The sequence below is a fragment of the Hordeum vulgare genome, chromosome 6H (assembly GCF_904849725.1).
Source record: "Hordeum vulgare subsp. vulgare chromosome 6H, MorexV3_pseudomolecules_assembly, whole genome shotgun sequence".
NCBI lineage: Eukaryota > Viridiplantae > Streptophyta > Magnoliopsida > Poales > Poaceae > Hordeum > Hordeum vulgare.
This window is the reverse complement of record NC_058523.1, coordinates 141,919,691-141,944,894: the sequence shown is the minus strand read 5'-3', so window position 1 is coordinate 141,944,894 and position 25,204 is coordinate 141,919,691. Positions and strand designations below refer to the sequence as shown.

Here is a 25,204-nt window from a genome sequence, read left to right as displayed (position 1 = left end):
CTCTCCGGCGAGCGGCGGCCGGAGGTGGGGCCGTCGGGGAGGTGCGGCGGCACGGGCAGGAGGGGCTCGAGCATGGGAGGAGTTGCAGGCACGGGAGGATCCGCGGGCATGGGAGAATCCCCTATGGTCGCCCGGACATTGTCCACTTGGGTGGACATTGTCCGGTAGGTGGGATTTTGGGCGAATCTGAGCCATTAGATGGGAATCCAATGGCCAGATTTGTCCAGAGGGTTTGGGCTGCGGGATTTACAAGGGTGAGGGCTAGCAGGTGGAGTTTTTGACGGGGGTGGCTGCAAAAATGACTAGGGGAAACCCTAGTGAAGTGAGAGGGGTCTCTCTAGGGGGTGTTACTTATATAGGGTTGGTCTCAGGTGGGGTGGACCTCGTCCGTCCGATCGCGATCCGATGACCATGAACGGAGGAAGTGGTTAGGTGGAACTAGTGGGCTGTGTAGAGTGGTTATCCAGAGACGAGAGGGAAAACGGGCGGCGCGGCAACGCAATTTAAAACACCGGAACACGTCCGAGGGTAGACCGAATACGGTGCCGCTACGGTCGACCTTTCGGGTACCAGACGAACCCCGATCGCGACGAAATTCGACAGGCGGCCTAGCTATATTAAGATAACACCGCATGCAAAATCTCAACCCAAACAGAGAAAGTTTTACGCACATTTTTGAAACAGGGTTTTGACGATGCCGCGGGCGCGTGCGTGTGCGGTCGGGCTCAGAACGTACAACGACGAGAACCGGCAACTAACAATGGATGCAACTTTTGAAAACTGGCAGCAACGGGATGCCGATGCAATGCAGATGATGTGCATGATGCGATGATGATGCCACAAAAGAAAATAGACACACGACGAAAACGGAAAGAAAAGGGGAATCTTCTGGAACGTCGGCATCGGGCTGTCACACATACTTGTTCCGCCTATAAATCCCCGAAAAATCCAAAACCACGGGAGAGATCCACGAAAATACTTTTCCGCCGCCGCAAGCTTTCTTCTCCGCAAGATCCCATCTGGGGCACGTTTTCGTGCCCTGCCGAAGGGGGATTCGGATACGGAGGGCTTCTTCTTCAACACCATTGCCTCTTCGATGATGCGTGAGTAGTTCACCATAGACCTTCGGGTCCATAGCTAGTAGCTAGATGGTTTATTCTCTCACTTGGATCTTCCATACAAAGTTCTCCATGATCTTCATGGAGATCTATCCGATGTAATCTTCTTTTGCGGTGTGTTTGTCGAGATCCGATGAATTGTGGATTTATGATCAGATTATCTATGAATCTTATTTGAGTTTCTTCTGATCTCTTATATGCATGATTTCATATCCTTGTAATTCTCTTCGAGTTATGGGTTTTATTTGGCCAACTTGATCTATGATTCTTGCAATGGGAGAAGTGCTTGGTTTTGGGTTCATACCATGTGGTGACCTCACCCAGTGACAGAAGGGGTAGCGAGGCATGCATCGTGTTGTTGCCATCAAGGGTAAAAAGATGGGGTTTATATCTATTGCATGAATTTATCCCTCTACATCATGTCATCTTGCTTAAGGCGTTACTCTGTTTGTCATGAACTCAATACACTAGATGTATGCCGGATAGCGCTCGATGTGTGGAGTAATAGTAGTAGATGCAGAAAGTATCGGTCTACTTGTCTCGGACGTGATGCATATATGTATGATCATTGCCTTAGATATTGTCATGACTTTGCACGGTTCTATCAATTGCTCGACAGTAATTCGTTCACCCACCGTAATATTTGCTATCTTAAGACAAGCCTCTAGTGAACACTATGCCCCCCTGGTCTACTTCACATCATATTTTCAGCCCTACATTTTTACTTTGTTGCACTTTCCGCCTTCAGATCTCACCTTGCAATCAATCGTGAAGGGATTGACAACCCCTTTGTAGCGTTGGGTGCAAGTTTGTTGTTTTTGTGCAGGTACATTGGTGCCTCATCTTGATACTCCTACTAGATTGATACATTGGTTCTCAAACTTAGGGAAATACTTACTGCTACTGTGCTGCCTCACCCTTTCCTCTTCAAGGGAGAAAAACCAACGCAAGCTCAAGAGGTAGCATTTGGCTCGATCGAGAGGGCTATAAAAGAAGAAAGAAGTGTTAATATATGTACATACCTTCGGGCTTAATTAATATATATACCTCGCCGGACTTTGCAATATCTCCCTCCTTCGTTCGGTCACCGGAGCCGTCATCATGGTCTCCTTCTTCCTCCGGCCTTCGGTCACCGGAGCCATCATAATCATGTCCTTCCTCCTCCATTGTTCGATCATCCGAGCCGTCATCCTCTCCTTCCAGACCATCGGTGTCGTTGAGATACGACAAATAATCACCGAGCATTATCTCCCGCAACAATTGTTCTCTTTGATCCATATAGTTTGTGCAAATATTTCAGCTCCTTGTATGAATAACCGAATTACACGAACTTCTATGTTTTAAACATGCACAAACTTTTTTATATTTCATTTCCAAATGTTGAATAGTTCATAGATGTACGTTATGATATATAATGCAATAGATCTCAAGAGGCAAAAAGGTTTTCTTTCAGTTAGAACCAATAATCAACTTAATACATCTCGAATACATCTCTAGTATAATCTATATATGAACAAAATTTGTATGAACATCAATATGCAGGGGCGACGGCGGCGACAAGAAGAGCACGCAGAGGAGGAGCTCACCGGGGCCGACGGGCTCGGGGTAACGACGACGACGGGCTCGGGGGCGGCGACGGCGACGTGCTCGGGGCGTCAACGGCGGCGAGGAGGACTAGATCGGGGGCGGCGACGACGGTGACGTGCTCGGGGTGACGGCGACGGGCTCGGGGACGGCGGCGACGACGAGGAGGACTGGATCGGGGGTGGCGACGACGAGGACTGGCTCGGGGGCGGCAGCGAGCAATGGGAGAGTTTTGGGGGAAATTTCGACAACTCTCGCCTATATGCGAAAACCTTCTGTCCCGGTTGGTGGTACGAACCGACACCAATACCACCCCTTTCATCCCGGTTGACTCATCAACCCGGGACTAAAGGTCAATTTTCAGCAGCCCAAATGGCGGGGAAGAAGATACATGTACTCCCGGTTTGCGAAACAAACCGGGACGAAAGGGGGCCATTTGTCCCGGTTTGTGCCACCAACCGACACTAAAGTCTGTCTCTGGTCCCGGTTTGTGCCACAAACCGACACGAAAGGCATGTGCGTGGCACAGCCACAGTGCGGTTAGATGCTTAGTCCCACCTCGCTAGCCGAGGGAGAAGTGTAGTGGTTTATAAGTGCTTGTGCGCACACACTCTCAAGCTCCTCTCATATGCAGGCTTCTGGGCCTAAACTGTCACTAGCTGTTGGGCCTTCTGCGGGCCTGAATCCTGGCCCAACTATCTAGTTGGGTTTCTAGTCGTATTGAGGTCGTGGTGGCCCATTAGTTCACATTTCTTTTTAAAGAATATAGTTTCTGTTCCTACTTACTGTTTTTCGGTGATTCTTTATATTTTTTTGTTTGGTTTGTTACTTTATTTATTTTATTTTGTTCCGACTTACTATTTTTAGTGATTATTTTTGCTTTTAGGTCACAAAATTATTATCAGGGTTTCATACGAAAACTCATCTGCTACAAAGAGATTTCATTTTTTTGGAATTATTTGAAAGTCCAGACTTTTTGTGTGTTCAAAATGCACCATTCAAAGCCACATCATCAATTTTCAACTATTTCTGACTTCATTTGGTATTTTTCATGCATTCATTGATTTTTTTGAGCTAAATGGCCCAGAAATTGAAAAGCACCACAAATGAACTCTGAATAGGTTGAAAGTTGGCATGGTATCATCATTTCACCCACATAGCATGTGCTAAAAAGTTGAGAGGGTTGCGGCAAAATTTGGATGCACTTCGTGTACAAATCGGACAATCTCTTTTGAAGTATCACGGTTTCATATGAAAACCCATCTGTTACAAAGGAATTTCATTTTTTTGAACTTATTTGAACTACAGACCTTTTGTGTGTTCAAAATGCACCATTGAAGGCCACATCATCAATTTTCAACTATTTCTGACTTCATTTGGTATTTTTCATGCATTTACTGATTTTTTTTGAGCTAAATGACCCTTAAATTGAAAAGCAATACAAATGAACTCTGAATAGGTTGAAAGTTGCCATGTTATCATCATTTCACCCACATAGCATGTGCTAAAAAGTTGAGAGGGTTGCGGCAAAAACTGGACACACTTCGTGTACAAATCGGACAATCTCTTTCTAAGTATCAGGGTTTCATACAAAAACTCATCTGTTACAAAAAGGGATTTCATTTTTTTTAATTATTTGAACTCCAGACCTTTTTGTGTGTTTAAAATGCACCATTCAAAGCCACATCATGAATTTTAAACTATTTTTGACTTCATTTGGTTTTTTCATGCATTTACTGATTTTTTGAGCTAAATGACCCAGAAATTGAAAAGCACTACAAATGAACTCTGAATAGGTTGAAAGTTGGCATGGTATCATAATTTCACCCACATAGAATGTACTAAAAAGTTGAGAGGGTTGCGGCAAAAACTAGACGCACTTCGTGTACAAATCGGACAATCTCTTTCGAAGTATGAGGGTTTCATACGAAAACTCATATGTTACAAAAGGATTTCACTTTTTGGAACTATTTGAACTCCAGACATTTTGTGTGTTCAAAATGCACCATTCAAAGCCACATCATCAATTTTCAACTATTTCTGACTTCATTTGGTGTTTTCATGCATTTACTTATTTGTTCTGAGCTAAATGACCCAGAAATTGAAAAGCACTACAAATGAACTCTGAATAGGTTGAAAGTTGGCATGGTATCATCATTTCACCCACATAGCATATGCTAAAAAGTTGAGAGGGTTGCGACAAAAACTGGACGCACTTCGTGTACAAATCGGACAATCTATTTCGAAGTATCACGGATTCATACTAAAACTCATCTATTACAAAAGGGATTTCATTTTTTTGAACTTATTTGAACTCCAGACCTTTTGTGTGTTCAAAATGCACCATTCAAGGCCACATCATCAATTTTCAACTATTTCTGACTTCATTTGGTATTTTTCACGCATTTACTGATTTTTTTGAGCTAAATGACCCAGAAATTGAAAAGCACTACAAATGAACTCTGAATAGGTTGAAAGTTGGCATGGTATCATCATTTCACCAAGATAGATTTTTTTTTGCGCCAAGTAAGACCTATGGGATGGTCTATGGTGTTTATAATTTAATTTTACTGAAAAAACAAAAACTTTCGACCTCAGTCCAGGAATTTTTTTAATTCACCGAAACGTGCTTTTGATCTCAATTTTTTACACAAGATTCATATACAATTTACCCAGATTTTCCTATCTTTCCTAATTTTTGGAGTTACATAAGTATTCGAATTATACAGATTACTTCTGACTATTCTGTTTTTGATAGATTGTGTTTTCTTTGTGTTGCTTGCTTATATCGATGTATCTATGGGTTGTATCGGGGGTATGAACCATGGAGAAGTTTGAATACATTAGAATTAGTTCACAACAATACCTAAAGTGCTGATGAATAAAGAAAGGGCTAAATAACCATTCAAATTTTTAAACTATATAATGGCACAAACAGAAACTTGATATATATGAATTGGTTGTACGAACGCCAGCCACCACACCTTAGTCCCAGTTTGTTCCACCAACCGGGATTAAAGGGGATACGAACGGTTGCCGGCCTATTAGTCCCGGTTCTTGACTGGAACCGAGACAAAAGGGGTGAGACGAACCGGGACCAATGGCCCATGATGCCCGGTCGGCGTCCTGGCCTCACGAACCGGGACCAATGTCACCATAGGTCCCGGTTCGTATGTGAATCGGGACTAATAGGATTTCAGGACCTGGACCAAAGCCATCTTTACTACTAGTGCGCCACCTATCGGAACCATGCCAAAAACCATCGTGTCAACCTCATGTATTTGATCTCCCTACCTTACTCCTCTACTTTACACTTGCATCTTTACTTTCTGCTGCTATACTATTAGAATTGCATGTGTAGGGTGTACTTTACTTGTTATAACTGTCGTAGCTGCCTCTCACATAAAATTGGGAGAAGGCAAAAAAAGTATCTTGTCAAGTAGTCTAATCACCGCCCTCTAGACATACTTTCGATCCTACACGTATAGGAATCGAATGACCCGATACGCGTCGACGTGGCCCAGCAGCACGCGTGGAGGGTCGGGGCTGCAGTGGAGTAGCGACGGTATGAGAGGAGTCTATAGGTAGGAAGGAGGGAAGGAAAGGGGCTTGCGGCGGGTGTAGAAGGAGATTGGGAGGGAGGACGTACATTAGGTTTTAACGTAAGGGTTTTCGGGGGTTTCTGTTCATCACTCGGTTTTTATGGGATAGAAAAAATATAGATGATTGGTGGGAGGGGAAGCACGATGTGAGGGGGAATGGAGGGGGAGTGGAAATGAAAGAAACGAATGACGACCTAGGTATCAAGACTTTAGGAGTAGATATTATTTTTGGCACGGTGACCAAGGCACAACATTATAGAAGATTTTGGTCAAATCATGCTTGGGTAATTTGTTGGTTAGTGGCAAGTAAATCAACTATGAAAATAAAAGAAGCGATACACACAATAGACAGAGAAATTCTCTCATTTTCTCAAAAAGAGATACATGCAATTATGAGAGATATTTTCCTTTATTTTGCGTTAGTTAGAGAGATCAATTAGGAAAGTTAGATATGTGATCTTTTGTAAGTTAGGAAACTATTGATTTGAAATAAATGAGTGGAAAGATTCTTTCCTTTTTCTACAAAAAGAGATACTTGCAATCATGAGAGAGGTACCTTCCTTTCTTTTGTATTAATTAGATATATCAGTTAGGAAAGTTAGATATGTGACTTTTATATGTTAGGAAAGTGTTGATTTGAAAGAAAGGAATGGAGAGAAAATAAATCGATGGATAAGAAAATCAATTGGAAGGGGTGGTGGGAGGTGAGACGGAAATAAAACCGGAGTACCAAAATAAACCGGTACCACGCTACCATCTGCTCCACTAAAAGTAGGGATTGAAACATCTACAAGCCTATGTGTAAATATGTTTGAGAGATCTCTATAGTTGGGTGCCCTAGTCAGTTTTTATCCTCGGTCCGCCCGTGGACATATGCACACCCGAGTAGAGATTAATGTATGGTGATGTATGGAAAAATATTAATAAATGTGATTGAGCCATTTATGGTAAGGTTAATTAATTCAAATTTGATCTTTAAAGATTTATTAGTAATTAATGTAATTTTTTGATGTATGGAAATATTAATAAATGTGATTGAGCCACTTATGATAAGGTTAATTAATTTAGATGGTCTTCAAAAAATTATTAGAAATTAATGTAATTTGATGATGTATGAAAATATTAATAAATGGGATTGAGCCACTTATGATAAGATTCATTAATTCAATTGGGTCTTTAAAGATTTAATTAAAAATTAATTTTAATTGATTCTTTCACATAAATATATTACTAAATATATGATGATGAAGGGGGGACAAAAAACCGAAAGAATGTGGAAGGTATGACGAAAATAAACGTGGAACGAAAACCTACCATCACAACCACAGAGTGCTCCTTTAGGAGTAGAGATGCTCCCTCCGTTCCTAAATATAAAAAGTTTTGGTAGTTCAATCTGAACCACCAAAACCATACTTTTATATGAGGTATAGAATTAATGATCAACCCACTTTAACCAAACATAGCCTAATAGTATGTTCCCTTCATTTTTGCTCTATACACCTCAATGAGAGCATCGTCTTCTACCCTCACAAGAACAAGTTAAATGTGTTCTTTTTTGTTTGTTGAGAAAAATAACACAAACCACAACTCAAGGGTCATTATATCACTTTACCACAACTTCTGTCAAGGAATCACATGTTTGTGCTAACTAGTAAGCTTGCGCGTGTAACACACGTTTTGTTGAATTTAATGAGTAAAAAATATTTGAATATATGAAGCTTACATTTTAAGTTTACATATAGTGATATGTAGTTTTGCACAAGCAAGGATTTAGCAAACATTCCACATACTCTATGAGTTGAGAACCATACTTTTATATGAGGTATAGAATTAATGATCAACCCACTTTAACCAAACATAGCCTAATAGTATGTTCCCTTCATTTTTGCTCTATACACCTCAATGAGAGCATCGTCTTCTACCCTCACAAAGAACAAGTTAAATGTGTTCTTTTTTGTTTGTTGAGATATGTACTGAACACGACTTTTTTAAAGCATATTGATATCAAATCTGCACAAATCATTCACAAATCAAGAATCTTAATGAACACCCATAACATTTATTCCTTGCTTAGCCAATAAAATATGTATTACAATTCATACGCATCTACAAATCATATATACAAGGTAGAATTAATCATAATATATTTTCACAATATTACAGCAGCTACTGTTCGCCACTATTTAGCTGCTAAGACCATCGCCAATGTTGCCCGAAACACCACCTCCAGTCTATTCTCTTTAACATTAATCTGCACGCTGAATCATCTTTTCCTTCATCATTTAGCGCATAGAATATCTTTCTTGTTTCCAGGCTACATGTTGTTTGTGATAAAAAACAACAATTCAGTGAAAATTGTTCTTCACAAAATGAACAGTTTGCTTGCTCCTTGTCTCAACACACAAGAATGAAATCAAATAAATCTTGAGTTAAGTAAATGTAGAAATTTCATCTAAAAATAGAACATAAAAGCTATGTCAGCCACATGAGAGTTCCATTCTGATTCCTGAAACCTCATTTGAAATCCCAACAATTTAAAATACATTGTGCATATTCATTAATTACAATATAATTCAAGTCCATTTATGCTATAAAGGAACAAATCAGATCTATCTAAATATCATGAATATAGAATCACAAACTGCACACACATAAATATATTATTTACAACAATAATTCCAACTGAAAACAATCTTTAATAATAAAAATAGCTCCATACATATTTATCATTCAAGTCCAAACATGATCACTTGATCAACACATGAACAAATAATCACTTACTTTCAGACTTTTCCATCTGATTCATCACCTGTGAACAAGCATATATTTCCAACATTTGTGACCAAAACTATGGTTATGAAATGAGGAAAAGTAGCAAGAATATTTTGCCAGGATGTTTCTGAAGGAGTACAAAGTCCTAATGTATAAGATTGTGCAAAACAAGCACCCGTGAGGTGGATATATGACTTCTTTACGTTAGCTGATGGATGCAGCTCCAAAAACCAAGCATTCCTTATTTTGAACAAAATGTCCCACGCTAACTTTATTATAGGCACACATAAAGACAAGTGAATGATATGCACACATTCGTTGGACAAATAACTCTCAGTAACAACGCTTTTTGTCACTGAAGTTTCAGGCTTCCAAATATAAAGCTTGGCATATAATTGGCGTCTGCTAAAAAATGGCTCAATACACCAATCTAAATAATTATGTGATCGTCGAGTCTAGGTCCTAGATTGTTTAAAATGGCAGTACTGGTGATGAAACTGGCAACTTGAAGATCGGATGTGATTGATCTTTCTATATTTTATGGTGAGATGATCATGATTACATAAAACAACATCAAATAAACTTTTGGTCTGCGTTGAACACCATCACAATATTTTGAGCAAGGATAGCTAGAATGGGTTTTATCTCTGCTAATATTGGAACAATGACTGCAAATAGAGGTGGAGGTGGATTTGCATTTACCAAAAATAATGTCGGTTTCGAGCTTCTGCCCCTCAAATAGTTCATCAATCTAAATTATCCTGTCTACAGCTAGCTCTGAATATCCAGTCGATTGCATCTTAGGCGAGTAGTTTACACCAACCTGAATATCATGGAAGAGGCGTTGACCGCTACATCTCAAGATGCCTTCCGTTGCAGCATGTTCTCTCCTGCATTCATCCTCCGCCCTTCTCATATTTGGCCTTCTTACTGTACTCACAACGCCTATCTTCTCCTTCTCTCCCTACCAGTAACAACACCGTAAGGATTTTAATAAAAAAAAATTGATTCAACATAAAAACGTATTTTTGTTAATTCATCATAGCTACAATATCCTTACTACTTCAATCAATCACTGAAATAATATCACAAACATCACAAATTTGAAATAAAAGTTGGAAGGCGGGATAATGGGAATACCAGCAGTGTGACAGGCTGACAGCGAAATAACTGGAAGTTACACACCAAGGATAATCCAAACCGACCTTGTACATATTGTTGTGTTCATCTCTGAATCCATACACCGTGTAGTTTCCTAACAAGAAAGAACAAACACACTAAAGCCAATCTACTAAAGGCACATAAATAAGTATTGAGTCGGCTACTTATATTCAAGCAATTCGTGTGGGAATTTCAATGAACCTCCAGACGTGCAATTAACACTTAATAATTGTCTTAGTTAAAAATGGACTTCCCACAAAGCTGTAAAGTGTAAAAAATCCAAAGTCCATGCATGACACTCAAAGGTTTGGGCGTCACACTGACCGATGGGATCTAGAATTTACAGAGAATAAGAAGTTTGCAAAATAATGTTTAATGGAAATCAACATCCATGGAAGAGCAGTCAAAGTATGAATTTTTTTTACTATTTGAAATCAACACACAAGGTTTAGAAGGAGGGAAATTCAAACAAATTATAAATGGTTCATCAGGTTTAGAAAGATCAAGCAAAAGTAATGAGTTATGTGAACTCCATTTGTCAAAGAGAGATATTCTAGTCCATCAGTCTCCTACACGTTTTTACCTGGAGATTTAATTACAAACCATAGCTTGCGAAATTTTACATTGTGCACAAATACTTCAAAGGAGGCAATGTAAAGTCAGCAGCTTCACTTATACTCCCTTCATTCCTAAATATAAGTCTTTCTAGAGTTTCACTAAAGGACTACATACGGATGTATATAAACATATTTGTGTAGATTCACTCATTTTGCTCCGTATGTGGTCACCTAGTGAAATCTCTTAAAAGACTTATATTTAGGAACGGAGGGAGTGGTTGACATGTTGTCTCTAGAACCAAAATAGGAAAAAAATAGCTAAAGGCACTATGCAACAAAATCTGCATGCAAAGGCGATGAACAATAGAATGTGTGTGTGTTGTTTCCAGGAATGAAACAAAGGAAAATGACGAGAGGTAGATCAGCTCTATGGAGCCGAACACGACGTAGAAGAGCATGATGAAGATGACATGCTTCTTCTATATCAGCAGCATGATGACGGTCATGAGGTGGGTGGTGATCGCAAACGTGGCCACCACACAAATCCCTTTGCAAAACCAACACCGGGTCGATCAGCTCGATGAATAAATATGTTCAGCATGACAACATCTCACTCAAAAGTGAAAACCTTAGTGAAACACAAAGGCCTTATCCTTGGCCAGCTCCTTACCGTAAGCATGGCTGATGCTGGTGGTCGTCCGGAAGGCGACCGTGACGACGATGCTCGCAAATCCCATGAGGAGGTTCACTTCAGGAATGTAACCTGCCCCTCGTACTTGTGCGAGGTGTGGATCACTCGAACCCTTGGCATGCAACCAAGAGACAGGGCCTTGGAGAGGATGGCAAACACACCGGAGAGCATAGCTTGGCTTGCTATGATGGCAGCAAGAATGGCAAGGATGATGGTTGGCCAGAACATTGGTGCTGCACAAGGAAGCAATTCAGTTACTTGTGCCATATTTACCAAATGCATGCATCTACTCCGTGAAGCAGCAAAAGTGCAGTCTTATAAAAAAACATGTACCTTGGATGGATCTGTAGAAGGTGTTTGGAACGTTGTCTTGGAATTTCCTCAGGTAAGGCGCCTGCCCAATATAACACAGTGCCACTGACGGGACATGATGTCGTTGAAGCTGAGCTGCAAATGTAAGCACAAAAACCATTGTAAGATGAGATCCTTCTGTTCTGAACTCTTGAGGGAGGCCTTAGGAAAAAAATGTTACTTCTGAAAGCTTATATCTAAAGTTAATGTGGTTACCTGAAAAACCCTGATGTTGAAATGTCCTAGGTTAGCAAACATACCTTCTATGCCTGTTACATACTCCCTCCGTCCCAAAATAAGTGTCTCAACTTTATACTAGGTCTAGTATAAATTTGTACTAAGCTTGAGACAGTTATTTTGGGACGGAGGGAGTATGACAATCAGCCAGTTAATTCAGATTGCAGTTCTGCAGGCTATAGTTTGCAACGCAACTGCTTGTCAGTTCAAATTTTTCAGTTAGAAATTAAGGTTACCTGTGACACACAAGATAATCCCACTAAGTGACACCCATCCACTCTTCCCGTTCCTTATGAAGTATTGCACTATATACATCGGATTGAAGGCCCGCAGAACACCGATGTCTTGAACAACGAGGTTGTACATCCCGATGCCGGCAATTAGAAGGAACCACATTGAGATGACTGGCGCAAAGGTGTATCCGACCTTGTCGGTCCCAAAGCGCTGGAATGAGAAGAGCATGAACAGAATCGCCACCGAGATGAGGACCACTTGTGCTGCACAAACAACAAAATAGGAAAAAATAGCTAAAGGCACTATGCAACAAAATCTGCACGCAAAGGCGATGAACAATAGAATGTGTGTGTGTGTGTGTGTTGTTTCCACGAATGAAACAAAGGAAAGAACCTAATACTTCAACCCAGCTTATCATTTAATAGCATGTATCGTCATTCACACCTTAATCCTAATACTAAATACTCAGAACATGATATGATGCAGTTCCCAATTAAATAAAAAGAAGAGAGAGTCTCAACTCCCTAAACCATTAATAAATGATTTATGTAATGGAAGATATGGACTTCTTGTCATGTGGAAGGCCTCGAGGTTGGCTGTAAAAGGAATACAAATCAACATTATTCCTAGCAAAACATGGTTGAACAGATCTAAACTCTACAAACAAAGGAATAGATAGAAAAACACACTAAAGTTCTAACCATTAACATACATGTGGGTTTTCTATCAAACTTAGAATACCTAGTGCTTAGGCTAACGATGTAAGCCGCGTGCACAACATCCCAAGCTTCTGCATGAATCGTGAAACAAAGCAAAAATGTAACTTCAATATCTAAAGTGCAAAAATATATATTATTTGGAGGTACCTAGATGTTAGCTACTAATCCCTCCCAATCTGCGGAGATTCTTTCCATACAAGAAATTATTCTGTCGATTTATATAAGAATGTATTTGATAGATAGGTGGCATATTCTGTTTAAGCTTCAAATTCGGGAGTGATTAAGATAAAGGTGAAAGTATTAAGCTAAAGTTTGTATAGTAGATGAACAACCGGCCAAATCGAACATCCATAACATCCGCTGCCCAAATAGAATGTTCCAACCAATCGATGCAAAATTATTCCCACAAATAGCATGATGAACAGTTAAACACATTAGTTGGCAAAAAAAAAAGATAACCATATGCCAACTGTATTTGAGCGACTTATGATATGATTCAGGTTAACTGCTAGCTACTCTTTTGATAAAAACAGAGTACATCTGAGAAATCAACTCCACATGTTCCTTGTCAGCACTCTTATGTGATATCAACGTCACCTTTGAAAGGAAATTGACATGTTCCTTGTCATCCATCAAACACTGGAATCAGAAAAAATATACAACAACAGTTAGTAAATCATAGGATTCCTTGTGGGTAACAGGAAGGCACGACAACGGCCAATTTCCAGGGCATTCAGCAAGTGCATGACGAATTTCACCGGTTGGTGTGCTCGGGAGCAAAACCAGCACGCGGCCCAAAGCAAAACCATGACGCTTCCTCGGGCCCATGCACAGCCTTGGCCAGAGGTCACTGCTGCTGCGCTCCCCGCGAGGGGCTAGGGGCAGGGGTGCGCTCCGCCACGACAACGACCAACCTGAGGCGACCAGCGTGAGGGCGGCAACCACCGGAAGGGACAGGATCCGCGAGTTGCTCAATGGTGAGGAGGCACGTGATAAACATAAAATTGTCTAGAATCATCAAATTGTCTTGGGTATGTGTATAATACCTCACCCATTCATCACAAATTTGAATCATCTGCAGGTCATCGGCGTCCGTTGGGCAGCAAAGGAGGACACCGCCACCGCCCCTTGAGGTACGGCGGGGGCTGCTCCATAGTGAAGGAGAAGAGGACTGGTGGGGGAGTGGACCGACGGGCGGCGGAGTCCGAGGCCGCTGATCGGCGGGCGGTGGAGGTGGAGGCTGCGGCCGAGTGGACCGGCGGGGCGGCAGAGGCCGCGGGAGGCCGAGGCCGCGGGAGGCGGCGGACGGAGCCGTTGCAATCGCGGAGGCAAGGTTGGGCGGAGGTGGAGGCGAGCGGCCCGGGCTGGGCGGCTAGTGGCGAGCGGTGGCTGCGCGAGCGGTTCCCCTGCGTAATCTCCACTAATCTCCACTAATAAAAGTAAGAGAAGGCAAATCCAACTCTGCGTCTGGACTGTCTAAACATTGATCAACGGTCTGGATACGTCGTTAACGAAAATGATTTTCGTTAGCGCTAAACTAATCGCACACCCCCCACCTCTTCTCGTCAATCCCGTCTCTCCCCGCTCGGCTCGCACACCCCCCACCTCTTCTCGTCAATCCCGTCTCTCCCCGCTCGGCCTGCGCCGCGCCGCTCGCCAGGGCACCGCGCCGCTCGCCAGGCCGCCGCGCCGCGCCGCTCGCCCCGCCTCCCCCCGCTCGCGTCGCACGACGCCATCCGCGCCGCTCGCTAGGGCACCGCGCCGTTCACCAGGCCGCCGCGCCGCGCCGCTCCCCCCGCCGCGCCGCGCTCGCCCCGCCTCCCCCGCTCGCGCCGCAGGACGCCGCACCGCCTCCCCCGCTCGCCCCGCTCGCCACGTGCCGCGCTCGCCCCACCTCCCCCCGCTCGCGTCGCACGACTCCATCCGCCTCCCCCGCTCGCCACGTCCCTGTCCAGGAAGAAGCCCGCCGGCGCGAGTTACAGGTCCGTCCCAGATCCTGCTCCTCCTCCGCCTCGCTTCCCACAACAGTTCATCTTTACAGTTTGTATCTTAAAATCAAATTGATGTTTGTGATTAGACTTTTATTTTCAATTCAAGGAGATGTTGCATTGTTAGCCGAACCATGATTTGTGATTAGACTTTAAAAACTCCACATGCATGATGGAAACATGAGGGCTTTCCAAAGACAATTAGTGGAGATAAATTAGTGCCATGACAGCTACTACAAGGTGCTTCCTACAAGCACAATAAGAGTCATTACTAACTCTTCATAATTTTTTGACGGAGATTAACACTAGCTTAGGGACAAAACTAAGTAGAGTAACTTGCAATGCCAAGCTGCCAGCCTATCTCCTACAGTAGTTTATTCTCTGAAGCTACTGTAATATGGACTGCAAGTTCTCTTGTGTAAACTGCTGAAAAGGGATAATGGGGTATTGCATTTGAGTATGCTAGCCGGCCGACAAGGCCATGAGAAGAAAAATAGGCGCAACGGAGCTGCATGAGCAATGAGAGAGAGGCGCATGCATACTAATGTTGGTGTTGACCATCTACTGCCAATTCTGAATCAACAGACATTACTAAAAGAAGCCAAAATAATCTTCTGTTCTTGTCATCTTTTCTCGGTAGGTCTGTCTTTCGTCATGAGTACTACCGTCAGCGAGAGGAAAATGGAGGGGATACTTGAATGACTACATCAACAAAACTGCACAAATGGTTGCATGCCAAATAACAAAAACAGTAATTGGTATGTGTTAAAACCACATGTACTGAAGGCTGTTGCCAAATTAGTACTTTTCACCGAAACTGTTTATCATAGTCCTTGTATGTCAATGACCAAAACCTTCAGCCCACATTTCACAGGAAAACTCAAGATAAAACCCTAATTGCAAGGGTAATAATGCTTACGACTATGAAAGCTTATTCTTTCTTTTTACAGTGAAAGACTAATAGTTGACCTCTTCTGCCACATAGATAGATGGCATGCTTAATTTCTATATGTCTAACTGCCTACAAAATGTAACAAGTATAGTGTTGATTGTTGAAGAAAATAAAAATAACAAATATATACCTTAAATATATCAACACCTAGATCAGGGCTGTCAAACTGGACCTTGTTACAATCCCGCTCCATGATTAGCACTTTACCATCAGCAAGTTCTCTGGTACTCGGGTGATGAACAATGACATGCTGGCCCTGAAAGAGGGGTGCTGCACTTGGTAACCTATTTTCTGGACATAGCTTGCGGTTGAAAATATACTCTAAAGTTTTTTTTAAAATATATGAGCAAAAATGTCTGAATTATTCACACATTGATAAGTATAATAGTATTGTTGTTAAATAACTGCGGTACGTATAGCTGTATTTACGTGATATGTTGATGCGAACCACATCTTACTTGTTGCTGTTTCCATCTCTGAAGTGTTGTCAGCTTATTGTCTTAACTGTTTTTTATATGGAAGCACGCGTGTTAGCATATGTTCCTGTCCCTAACCTGTTCTGGTCACAAATATTGATTTCAAATGTTCTTTTCAGTTTTGTTGAGAAGACAAAGCATGTGAGATTGATGTTTTAAATCAGCGAGGGGACTTGTGTCTTCGTCATTGTTCGTAACGGTAATTCATATCTATCTTACGGTTACTTACCAATGTAGTACTCCTTCTTACACTATATATAATCTTGTTCGTAAATAATTGAAGCTTCGTCAAGAATAATTGAAGCTTCAGTAGCGACGCCTCCACCGCCTGGAAGAAGAAGGTCCTGGTCTTGTCGCTGTTGCTCTTCTGCAAGTTGCTCCTCCTCCGCCCGGAGCTGCTGCTGGTCGTGGTGGTGGACGCCGGCTGTCGCTGCTGCTGGTGGTGTTCTACGCCTTTGCTTCCACCGCTGCTGCTGGTGGCCAACGCCGACGCCCTCCGATCCCCGCCATTGACCCCCGAGGCATCCACCTCTGCTTATAGAAGAAGAAGAAGGTAAAGTTCAGTTAAAATTTCACGTTTCAGGTTTCAGGTAAAGTCATCACTATTGGTTTCAGGTTTGGGTTTCATTTCAGTTGAGTGTTAATTAGTTTTTTCCCTTTCTGGATGACAGACAGTCATCGATTGGTTTGTTGCATTAGTTAGTTTCCTCTCCTGTTATCTGATAGGAGTTTTTGTTGCATTATCATCCATTGAGGCAAAATGTATGAGATGAGCTCTTCTTCATGCCAGGATGGGATGAAATTGCGAGGGCTCACGAACTGCAGGTGGATGACCTCCTGCTCTTCAAATGCACTGGCAATGGCTTGCCCAAAAAGAAGATCATTTCAGCTCTAGCTTGCTGCTCTCTCTAGCGACGCCGAACAACTTATTTTCTTCCTGACCAAATTTCTGAAACTGAAACTGAAACAGCTCCAGGCCTGTTAAAATTTCTGAAACTGAAACAGCTCCGGGCCCTGTTAAAATTTCTGAAACTGAAACACCATGTACAGGTCGTTGTACTGTGACGACACACACACCAGCTCCAGGTTCCTGATGATCAGAAAGGAAACGATGCTGTCAGCCCTCAATTCGCAATCAAGGAAAAGAAACTGATTTGCTTACAAAACCACCTAATTTCTCATAAACTGATTTCATCATCTACTTGTTATCATCAAAACTGACCCAGCAATAGATTCAATGAGATGCTGACGGAGGGAGCAGCATGGACGTACTCTTCGGAGGACGACATGGAGGACGGCATGGAGGACGTCCTCGGGGTTGTGCTGGTCGGCCGACTTGTAGAGGCCTGGGCGGCAGCACGACGGCGGCGACGGATCGAAGGGGAGGACTCAGCGCGAGGCGCCCAACACCTGGCCCTCACGGTACGCCGGCCGGCGATGCCACTCGACTGGGAGTATCAGCTGCAGATAGAGCGCTGCCCCTGTGGATCAGAGAGCCGGAGGGGAAAAATCAGACTTGTCCTCGCCATGGTTCACCATGGGGAAAGAGGAGGGGGAAAATGTGAGGGAAGCTGCGGTGCAGGCGTGGGCCGATCGGGGAGCTGCGGGGGCGAGCGGGGGATCTCTGACGCGGAGGCGAGCGGGGGCAAGCGGGGGATCTCCGACGCGGAGGCGAGCGGGGGGTCTCCGGCACGGCAGAGGAGCGGGGCAGAGGAGCGTTGTGTTTGTCGGGAGTTTGTTAGGGAGGTTTTCAAAAAAAATACCATGAGGACATTTAATTTCGGATGGAGGGAGTATAAGAAATATCAAATATCTGGCTAGCTCCTTGTATTATGCTCTATGGAACATCTCCAAAATATTAGTATGAGATAACATGGTATGGCTTTATGTAGAATTACACAGTATCATCTATTTATCAACAATACCACCTTGTCTTTCAAACTTCTACAGCTCTTATAATCCATGTCCTTTCAAGTAGTTAGCATACTCTGGCTAAGTGTTGACAGTGCTAACTACTCATACAAACATGCTTTGACTTGAGTGTTTTATTTGTGATGTGCAGTTCCTTGGAAATTTGAGGAGCCTGCGAGATTCATATACAACAATGGCAGCTGGGTCACTTTCAAATTCAAGCGAGCCTTCATCCATCACAAAAATCATTTCAGACTGTGAATCCGCGCTCACGTTCTTAAACAACAGCCTTGTCATCCTTTCAACTTCCGTGGCACGGGAGCAGGGTGAAACGCTGTGATTTTATGGCCATCTTATACCAAGATTCAACTCTGGTACACGGGCGTAAGCTTGTAGTGATTCAGTTGTTTGCCTTTTGGTTTCAGTTGAGGCGCCGACTAAAGCTTGTGTTCCCATTGCCGGTGTGGTCATGTATTTGTGTGTGCTTGTTGATTCTTTTGCAGTTGTAACTTGTGACGTTCAGTGAACAATGGGATGCATAGGAAGATTTGCCATGCTTAACAATGCTATAATGTTCTGAAGAATTCGTTTTTCACATGAACTGTGCAGATATATGCCTCACGAGAGGATCGAAATGGAAGTTCTAGAGCAGCTTTCTCGATTTCAGATTCAGTAAAAAATACAGTTGAGCCTACTCCAGACATAGTGACCAATGTTCACAAGGCAGAAAACAAGGGACTGACGGATGGAGATGTATGTACTGACAGAATTTTGCTCCATGAATAGTGGCATCGGAAGTTCGGAGAATAGCGCAACCGCCTTATTAACTGGTTGCCTGGATGGTTCACCTGGCATCTTCGAGATGCATAATACATGTACACCTTCAAATGCTGGTTTGGCAATTACGAAGAACGTTGAAAATGACGATGCAGTTGAGAAGGCCTCTTCCTTCTCACTTTCAGGAGGAACAACTTCTGCCAGTACCGATGCATCTCCAAACGCGGATTCTAGCACCACATTAGCTGTTGAAACTGTCTCCAACTACATTTTGTGCTGCCTCTACTAGACATGTTGAAACTACATTGTTGTCTCCAACTCTGAAAACTGCAGACCCTTTTTGATTAAAATAGGAGCCTGAGCGATGGAGTGTGAAGGGCTGAAGGCACCTTCGTACTGTACCTTTATACTGATGTATCCATGCTCGCATTCACATCAATCATGTATATTTTACAAGGAGATGTGCATGTTACATTTAAAATGAATCTTACCTTACCCATGTGTAGACACATGAAACACTGAAGCCAGAAGTCATGTGATGAAAGTAGGTTATATGGCAGTCTACTTTAGAAAATCATAGCATTTATCATTTTGTTTTACGATTATTTCAGATTGTGATGACTGGGTTGTCATCATGATTCACACGAGGATAAGCACGATGAGGAACTGGGAAGGAGAGGTTGATACTTCAGATGTGTTCTACGCTCATAATGATGGTGGTAGTGGCTTACGATTCATATGGATGGGGTGGAGAATAGCATGAATTAATCTTCAAATCCAACAAGTCGGCGCTTCACCATGGATGGCTACAACGGCGGCGGAATGGAAGAGCTCAATGTGTTCTGTAAGATGGTTGTTTGGTATCTGGAGTGAAGATGCATCTAGCATCAGCTTCTTGGTTATTGAGGTGATTCTGATTTCCTAAAAATATTATGTGCTACACATACGTGATTGATTTATGCTTATAGCTTATATATGGGATTCTATTTAAGGACACCTTTCCCTGGTGGTGCTACCAGCGCCCAAATATCTCATTTCTCTTGATCATATAGTGAAAGCAATTCGTTCCGGTTAGCCCAAATTCCCCAAAAATAATATTTGAAAAGTTTGGCCTGATCAAATATCTTAAATATTGACACATACTTCGTTAATACGGAATTACTTGCCGCTCAAACGGATGTGCTAGATACATCAATTTGACCGACAAGTAACTCCGGGCGGAGGGAGTATATATTTGACAATGCCTATTATTTTGTATTGCTCTTGCTGGACAGGGATAAGTGTTATGAATTGTTGAGCTTACAGATAAGCATGTAGAAGATGGAAAATAGAATATTACTTATGTGTTGTTGTGCTAGATTATTTCCTGAAGCGAAAAACTAACAACTTCGATGCAATGAAGTCAATAAGGGAGTAGGTGCTCGAGGGAACAAAGGGTAGAAGAATATAAGGATGTAAAAACTAACCTGTTAGGAGCGGCTTCACAAAAACTAAGGTCTAAAAATTTGGATAATGCACATTAATGGATTTTTTTGTTTATTCATTTCATTTTAAGATATATTGAAAGACTTGCTTCGCTGGTGCCAGACCTCGTTAGCAGCATTGCAAAGCTTTTGATTTAGAGAAAAGCTATACAACCAAGGAAACTGGATTTAAATATTTTACTGCCCCCTAATCTTTATCCCGACCCAATATATTTGCAGATATCTATGTCTTTCTGATCTTTGTGGAGGCTGCTTATCTCACAAATTTTGTTGTCTATCCCGCCTAGGAAAATAGATTGTACAATATTAATTCAGTCGAACAACACGAGTATCATGCCTGCCTACTTTAGTTATTTTTCACAATATGATCTGTTCACACATCATTATAAGGTTCCTTAAAACTACTTTTGTATATATTTCAAACCAAGGTCTAAGAGTATTCAGCCAATCATACTTTCAAACCAGCAGAGAATGTGAACGAGGATATTTATATTTAGGCTTATTAACTTTTAACGAACAATGTGGTTCTCATATGAATGTGTGTAATTTTATTCTATTCATTAGGGTGTAAATCACAAGAGAACCATGCAATGAGATTTTTGTCAGACTGGTGAGGATAATGCCATATTCTTATATTGTTTTGCTCAATAATATTGAAGCATTGGGCCCTTCTTGTTCTGTATGTCCATGGGGAAGATGGACCTCATGCCCCTGGGTGTATGAAGAGGTAAATGGTTCAAATTTGTGCATATGCTTATCGTCGGCTAGGATTAGGTGATTAGATACGTGAACATTTAACAATAAACTGGATTCACCAAGCAAACACAAGGGACTCAATGAGGCAGAGTGCCTTAGCTTTTGTTTTCCTGTGTTAGTATATTTATATTACAAGACAAACATTGTGGGATGTGAAGTGAATTGTTCTACACGTCATTGATTGTGCAGGACTGGAGTAGGGAGAGTCATCCACCGGATAGGACCCGGTGTCCGGAGAGGGTTGTGCACTTGAGAAGAGACAATCAGGGTACACCCCCCAAGTTGGGTGACCATGTTCTTGAGCTTTTCATCCATTTGATTCATTAGGAGAGCCATATGATTTGTATAACTTGTATTTCTGGGAGCATGGTTTTATAATTCACTATGGGAAAAAATCAGCTAAACACAAAGAAGATGAAATGCTTGCAAAAAATAGTTTGTGGTTGCTCTGTATCTTAACTGGGTTGGTACAGAATCAAGTTCAGGTTCACCGATGCTGATAATGGAAATTTATATCCGCACAGGGGAGGCCTACATAGGAGAACAGTATGTCTTGCCGCTGTGAGTACCCAACATTGGTTCGACTTTCCACACATTAGACAAGGGGTGGCACATTACTAAGCACAGAGTCTCGCACAATCATTCATTCATGCCCACATGTGGCGAGAAGGTTCATTAGCAGTCGCGCAAGGAGATATATTAGTACACAAAGAACTTGGTAAAACTGCCAAGGCAAAACTTTCTTTGACTATGAATTCAAGGCCAAATTTTGCTCCTTCTTTTCCTTCAATTATTCGTTCCAGATTGATTAGGATGAGTCGTGCTTCGTTAGCATGATTGTTTGTAGATGGTCACCACCCTCCCTTTTGTGACATCCTCGACTTTTGCTACAGTGATTATTGTAATTAAGCTACAGTGATCACCCGCTAATGATGCCACGTCACCGCTAACTATATCAATGTTCTCGTGATGATTGAAACCGAATCATAGTTCGAAGCTTCGGGATTAAGTCAAACGTGAAAAGATCTTCGTGTTGTTGAGATAACAACGTCGGGGAGTTGTAAAGATTCCCTAACAGATTATAATGTCAAGTCGGGTACTTTTGGAATCGTTGATGATCCCGATATGTTAAGAAAGGGGCTTCAACAAAATAAGTAAAGAGATATAGTAAATGAAGATAAATAAACAAAAGAAAGGACTAAAAGTATGAATAATAAACGATGAAAGAAAAGTAAATAAGAATAGAATAAAGAAAAAGGGATTAGAAGAAGTAATAATAATAATAAAAAAAAGAGAAATCAAAATAAAACAAATCAAAAAAAAAAAGAGGGGAACAACCCCCCCTGGCCCAACTGGGCTCAAGGCCCAGCCGGCCTCCCCAAACCCTAGAGCGCCCCTCCCCTGGCGACCAGACCCCCCCACCCCTCGCTACTCCCTCCCTTTCCCACGCCGCCGCCAGCCACCCCCCCCCTCGTGGGGGGCCCCACCCCACGCGCCATCTCCTCCCCCTCTCTCGGCCCCCCACCTCACGAGAGCCCCCCCCACCCCCCGAGATCCCGTCGCCCCCCTCTGCCCCTCTCGCCTCTCCCTCCCACGTCGCCTCCACCTCGCCCCTCTCCCTCCCCAGCCGGCGGCCACCCTCCTCCCGCCGGCAGCCCCCCGGCGGCCACCTTCCTCCCGCCGGCGGCCTCCTCTCCCCACGGCCGCCTCCCTCCTCCGACCATCCTCTCCCGGCGGCCCCCCCCCCACCTCACGACCTCCTCCCCCGGCGGCTCCTCCCCTCTCTCCGCGGCGAGCCCCCTCTCGGTCTCCACCCCGCCGGCAGGGGCGCCGGCCACCTCGGCCCCCCCTCCAGGTCCGGCGGCCGGGGCCCTCCCCATCCCGTCGGCCGACCCCGGGAGCCCCGCCGGCCGAGCCCCTCACCATCGGCGGCTCCATCTCCGGGGGGCCCTCCTCACCGGCTCCTCCTCGCCGGCACGTCACCACCATCGTCACCGTCACCGTCACCGCCTCCACGCCGTCTCCACCGTCATCTTCGTGCGAACTCCGGCTTCACCGGGCCGTCACGTCACCGTCGGTGAGCCCCTCCTCGGGCTCCTCCCACCGTGTCGTTCTCCTCGACGTCCCGGTTCCGTTCCGGCAAACGGGGCCTCGATCCGTCGACGGTGGACTCCGGTAGGAGGATTTGAGTATTTGGTTCTTCTAGGTGGTGTTAGAGAAAGTTGTGTCTGTGTTAACATGTTAACAGAGAGAGAGAGAGATGAGTGTTGTGAGAGAAAAGAAAAAATGAAAAAGAATAAATGGTGTATTAGATGCGTATGTATGTATGTATGTATGAGATGTGATGTATGTATTTGTGTATTTGGATAATTAGAGGAATACGGTATTTGCACGGATAGGTATCTAATAAAAATAAATGAGAAAATAACCTTAGGCCACTTACCGGTGGGGCCAATGCACCGCTGTCAATGACAGGGAGGCCCCACGCGATAATTAAAAATAATGTTTTCTTAAAATAAATAAAGAAATAGATATTTAGTTAAAATAATTAATTAACATAATTAGAGTATGACACGTGGGTCCCTCGTTGAATTAATCTGATTAATAAATAATTAATCTTAATAAAAACTTGTGCCTATGACGTTCGGGACCCGCTGGTCAGTTGACCGGTCAAACGTTGATGTCAGCCTGACATCGCGATGATGTCATAATAGGATTTTACTAAATCTTTTAAATCTGTTTTTAATTCTTAAATAATTAATAAAACTTTGAAAATTAATATTAAATAATCCGTAAGTCAGATCAAAATAATTTCAACATGAAAGTTGATCAGCAAAACGAGACGAACCCGGATACACGGCCCGTTCGTCTGTCACGCGTCCCTAGCATAGCAAACATGGAACTTTTCCATCGTTTCCAGTGTAACCGGTAGTAGCCCGAGACCCGGAAAATATCGTCAGATATTCTTCCGACCCGTCTATGACGGATGTTACTGCGTTAGTTCATGTCTAGCCTGCTTCTTGCCATGTCATGCTTTGTGTTGCATCGGTGCTATTATTTATTGTTTCTTCCCCCTCTTCTTACCGGTAGACCCCGAGACTGACGCTGCTGCCGGGTACATCTACGACCCTGCCGATCAGTCCTTTGCCGCAGAGCAGCAAGGCAAGCAAACTCCCCTTGATCATTCCTATATCGCCTATGTCTTTCTTTCTACTGCTTGCATTAGTATTTTGCTACTGTTGTAGTTAGCTCCTATATCTGATGCATAGCCTGTTTTTGATGAACTGCTACTTTCAGTCCTGTACCTTTAACCTGCTTAGTATAGGTGGAGCAGTCATCCCCTCTGACCCCGTAGATCAGTTGCCCCGCTTGTTTCCAAATCTCGATCTCTGATCGACGAGCCAGACCCGACACAGCACGTTCACCCCCCTTCGTTGTACGACGCTACAGGGATACTATCGGGTACCGAGGGTGACACCTCGCTAAGTACTCCTGATGATATCTCTGTAGTATAGCTAGTCGGTCGTGGTTATCGAGGGTGATTCCTCTTTCACCATTCCCGATGACGTCTCTGTCGTGCCACCCCGCGAGTGTGGGACCCCCGAGGGTGATTCCTCTAAGCCCACCTTGACGGGTACATCGTTCGGAATCCAACGAGGGTGATACCTCGGATTCCCCCGATGATACAACCACACAGTTACTCGACCATGTTACTGGGATCTTCGGTGATTAGTTGTAAGACGGGTGGATTCCCGCGAGACTGTGTTGTTGGCCTAATTAAAATGCTAATGGATTTGGGTATTTGATCTGGGTTGGTCGGAGACCTTTTCGCAC

At 43.2% G+C, this 25,204-nt stretch overlaps 2 protein-coding genes across 6 annotated transcripts; one reads left to right on the top strand and one right to left on the bottom strand.

Annotated features, from left to right (window-relative positions):
• Window positions 1-9,581: 9,581 nt before the first annotated feature.
• On the bottom strand, window positions 9,582-13,160 carry LOC123401232 (potassium transporter 1-like). Its single transcript, XM_045094975.1, has 7 exons — window positions 13,020-13,160; window positions 12,829-12,903; window positions 12,310-12,570; window positions 11,819-11,932; window positions 11,465-11,718; window positions 10,217-10,331; window positions 9,582-10,040 (listed from the first exon to the last, which is right to left on the bottom strand). The coding sequence occupies exons 2-5, from the start codon at window positions 12,881-12,883 to the stop codon at window positions 11,540-11,542; spliced, it is 609 nt and encodes a 202-aa protein (XP_044950910.1). The 5' UTR covers window positions 12,884-12,903; window positions 13,020-13,160; the 3' UTR covers window positions 9,582-10,040; window positions 10,217-10,331; window positions 11,465-11,539.
• A 1,719-nt stretch (window positions 13,161-14,879) lies between these two features.
• Window positions 14,880-18,559, top strand: LOC123401230. Of its 5 annotated transcripts, none has more exons than XM_045094971.1 (5): window positions 14,880-15,008; window positions 15,655-15,772; window positions 16,562-16,641; window positions 16,726-16,995; window positions 17,233-18,383. In XM_045094971.1, the coding sequence occupies exon 5, from the start codon at window positions 17,685-17,687 to the stop codon at window positions 18,261-18,263; it is 579 nt and encodes a 192-aa protein (XP_044950906.1). In that variant the 5' UTR covers window positions 14,880-15,008; window positions 15,655-15,772; window positions 16,562-16,641; window positions 16,726-16,995; window positions 17,233-17,684; the 3' UTR covers window positions 18,264-18,383. The 5 variants fall into 5 exon arrangements, 4 of the variants coding, with proteins under 4 accessions (XP_044950906.1, XP_044950908.1, XP_044950905.1 ...); XR_006611055.1 differs by lacking the exon at window positions 15,655-15,772 and adding an exon at window positions 18,505-18,559 and having other exon boundaries at window positions 14,884-15,008; window positions 17,233-17,267; XM_045094972.1 differs by lacking the exon at window positions 14,880-15,008 and adding an exon at window positions 15,470-15,560.
• The last annotated feature ends 6,645 nt before the right edge of the window (window positions 18,560-25,204 follow it).

Excerpts from the sequence above, each read along its gene's own strand:
- LOC123401232 (XM_045094975.1), bottom strand. The coding sequence starts at position 12,883 with ATGACAAGAAGTCCATATCTTCCATTACATAAATCATTTATTAATGGT. Across the intron at positions 11,933-12,309 it reads GATTATCTTGTGTGTCACAG|CTCAGCTTCAACGACATCAT; the intron begins GTAACCTTAATT and ends TTACATTTGCAG. Across the intron at positions 11,719-11,818 it reads CTTCTACAGATCCATCCAAG|CACCAATGTTCTGGCCAACC; the intron begins GTACATGTTTTT and ends TTCCTTGTGCAG.
- LOC123401230 (XM_045094973.1), top strand. The coding sequence starts at position 17,685 with ATGCTGACGGAGGGAGCAGCATGGACGTACTCTTCGGAGGACGACATG.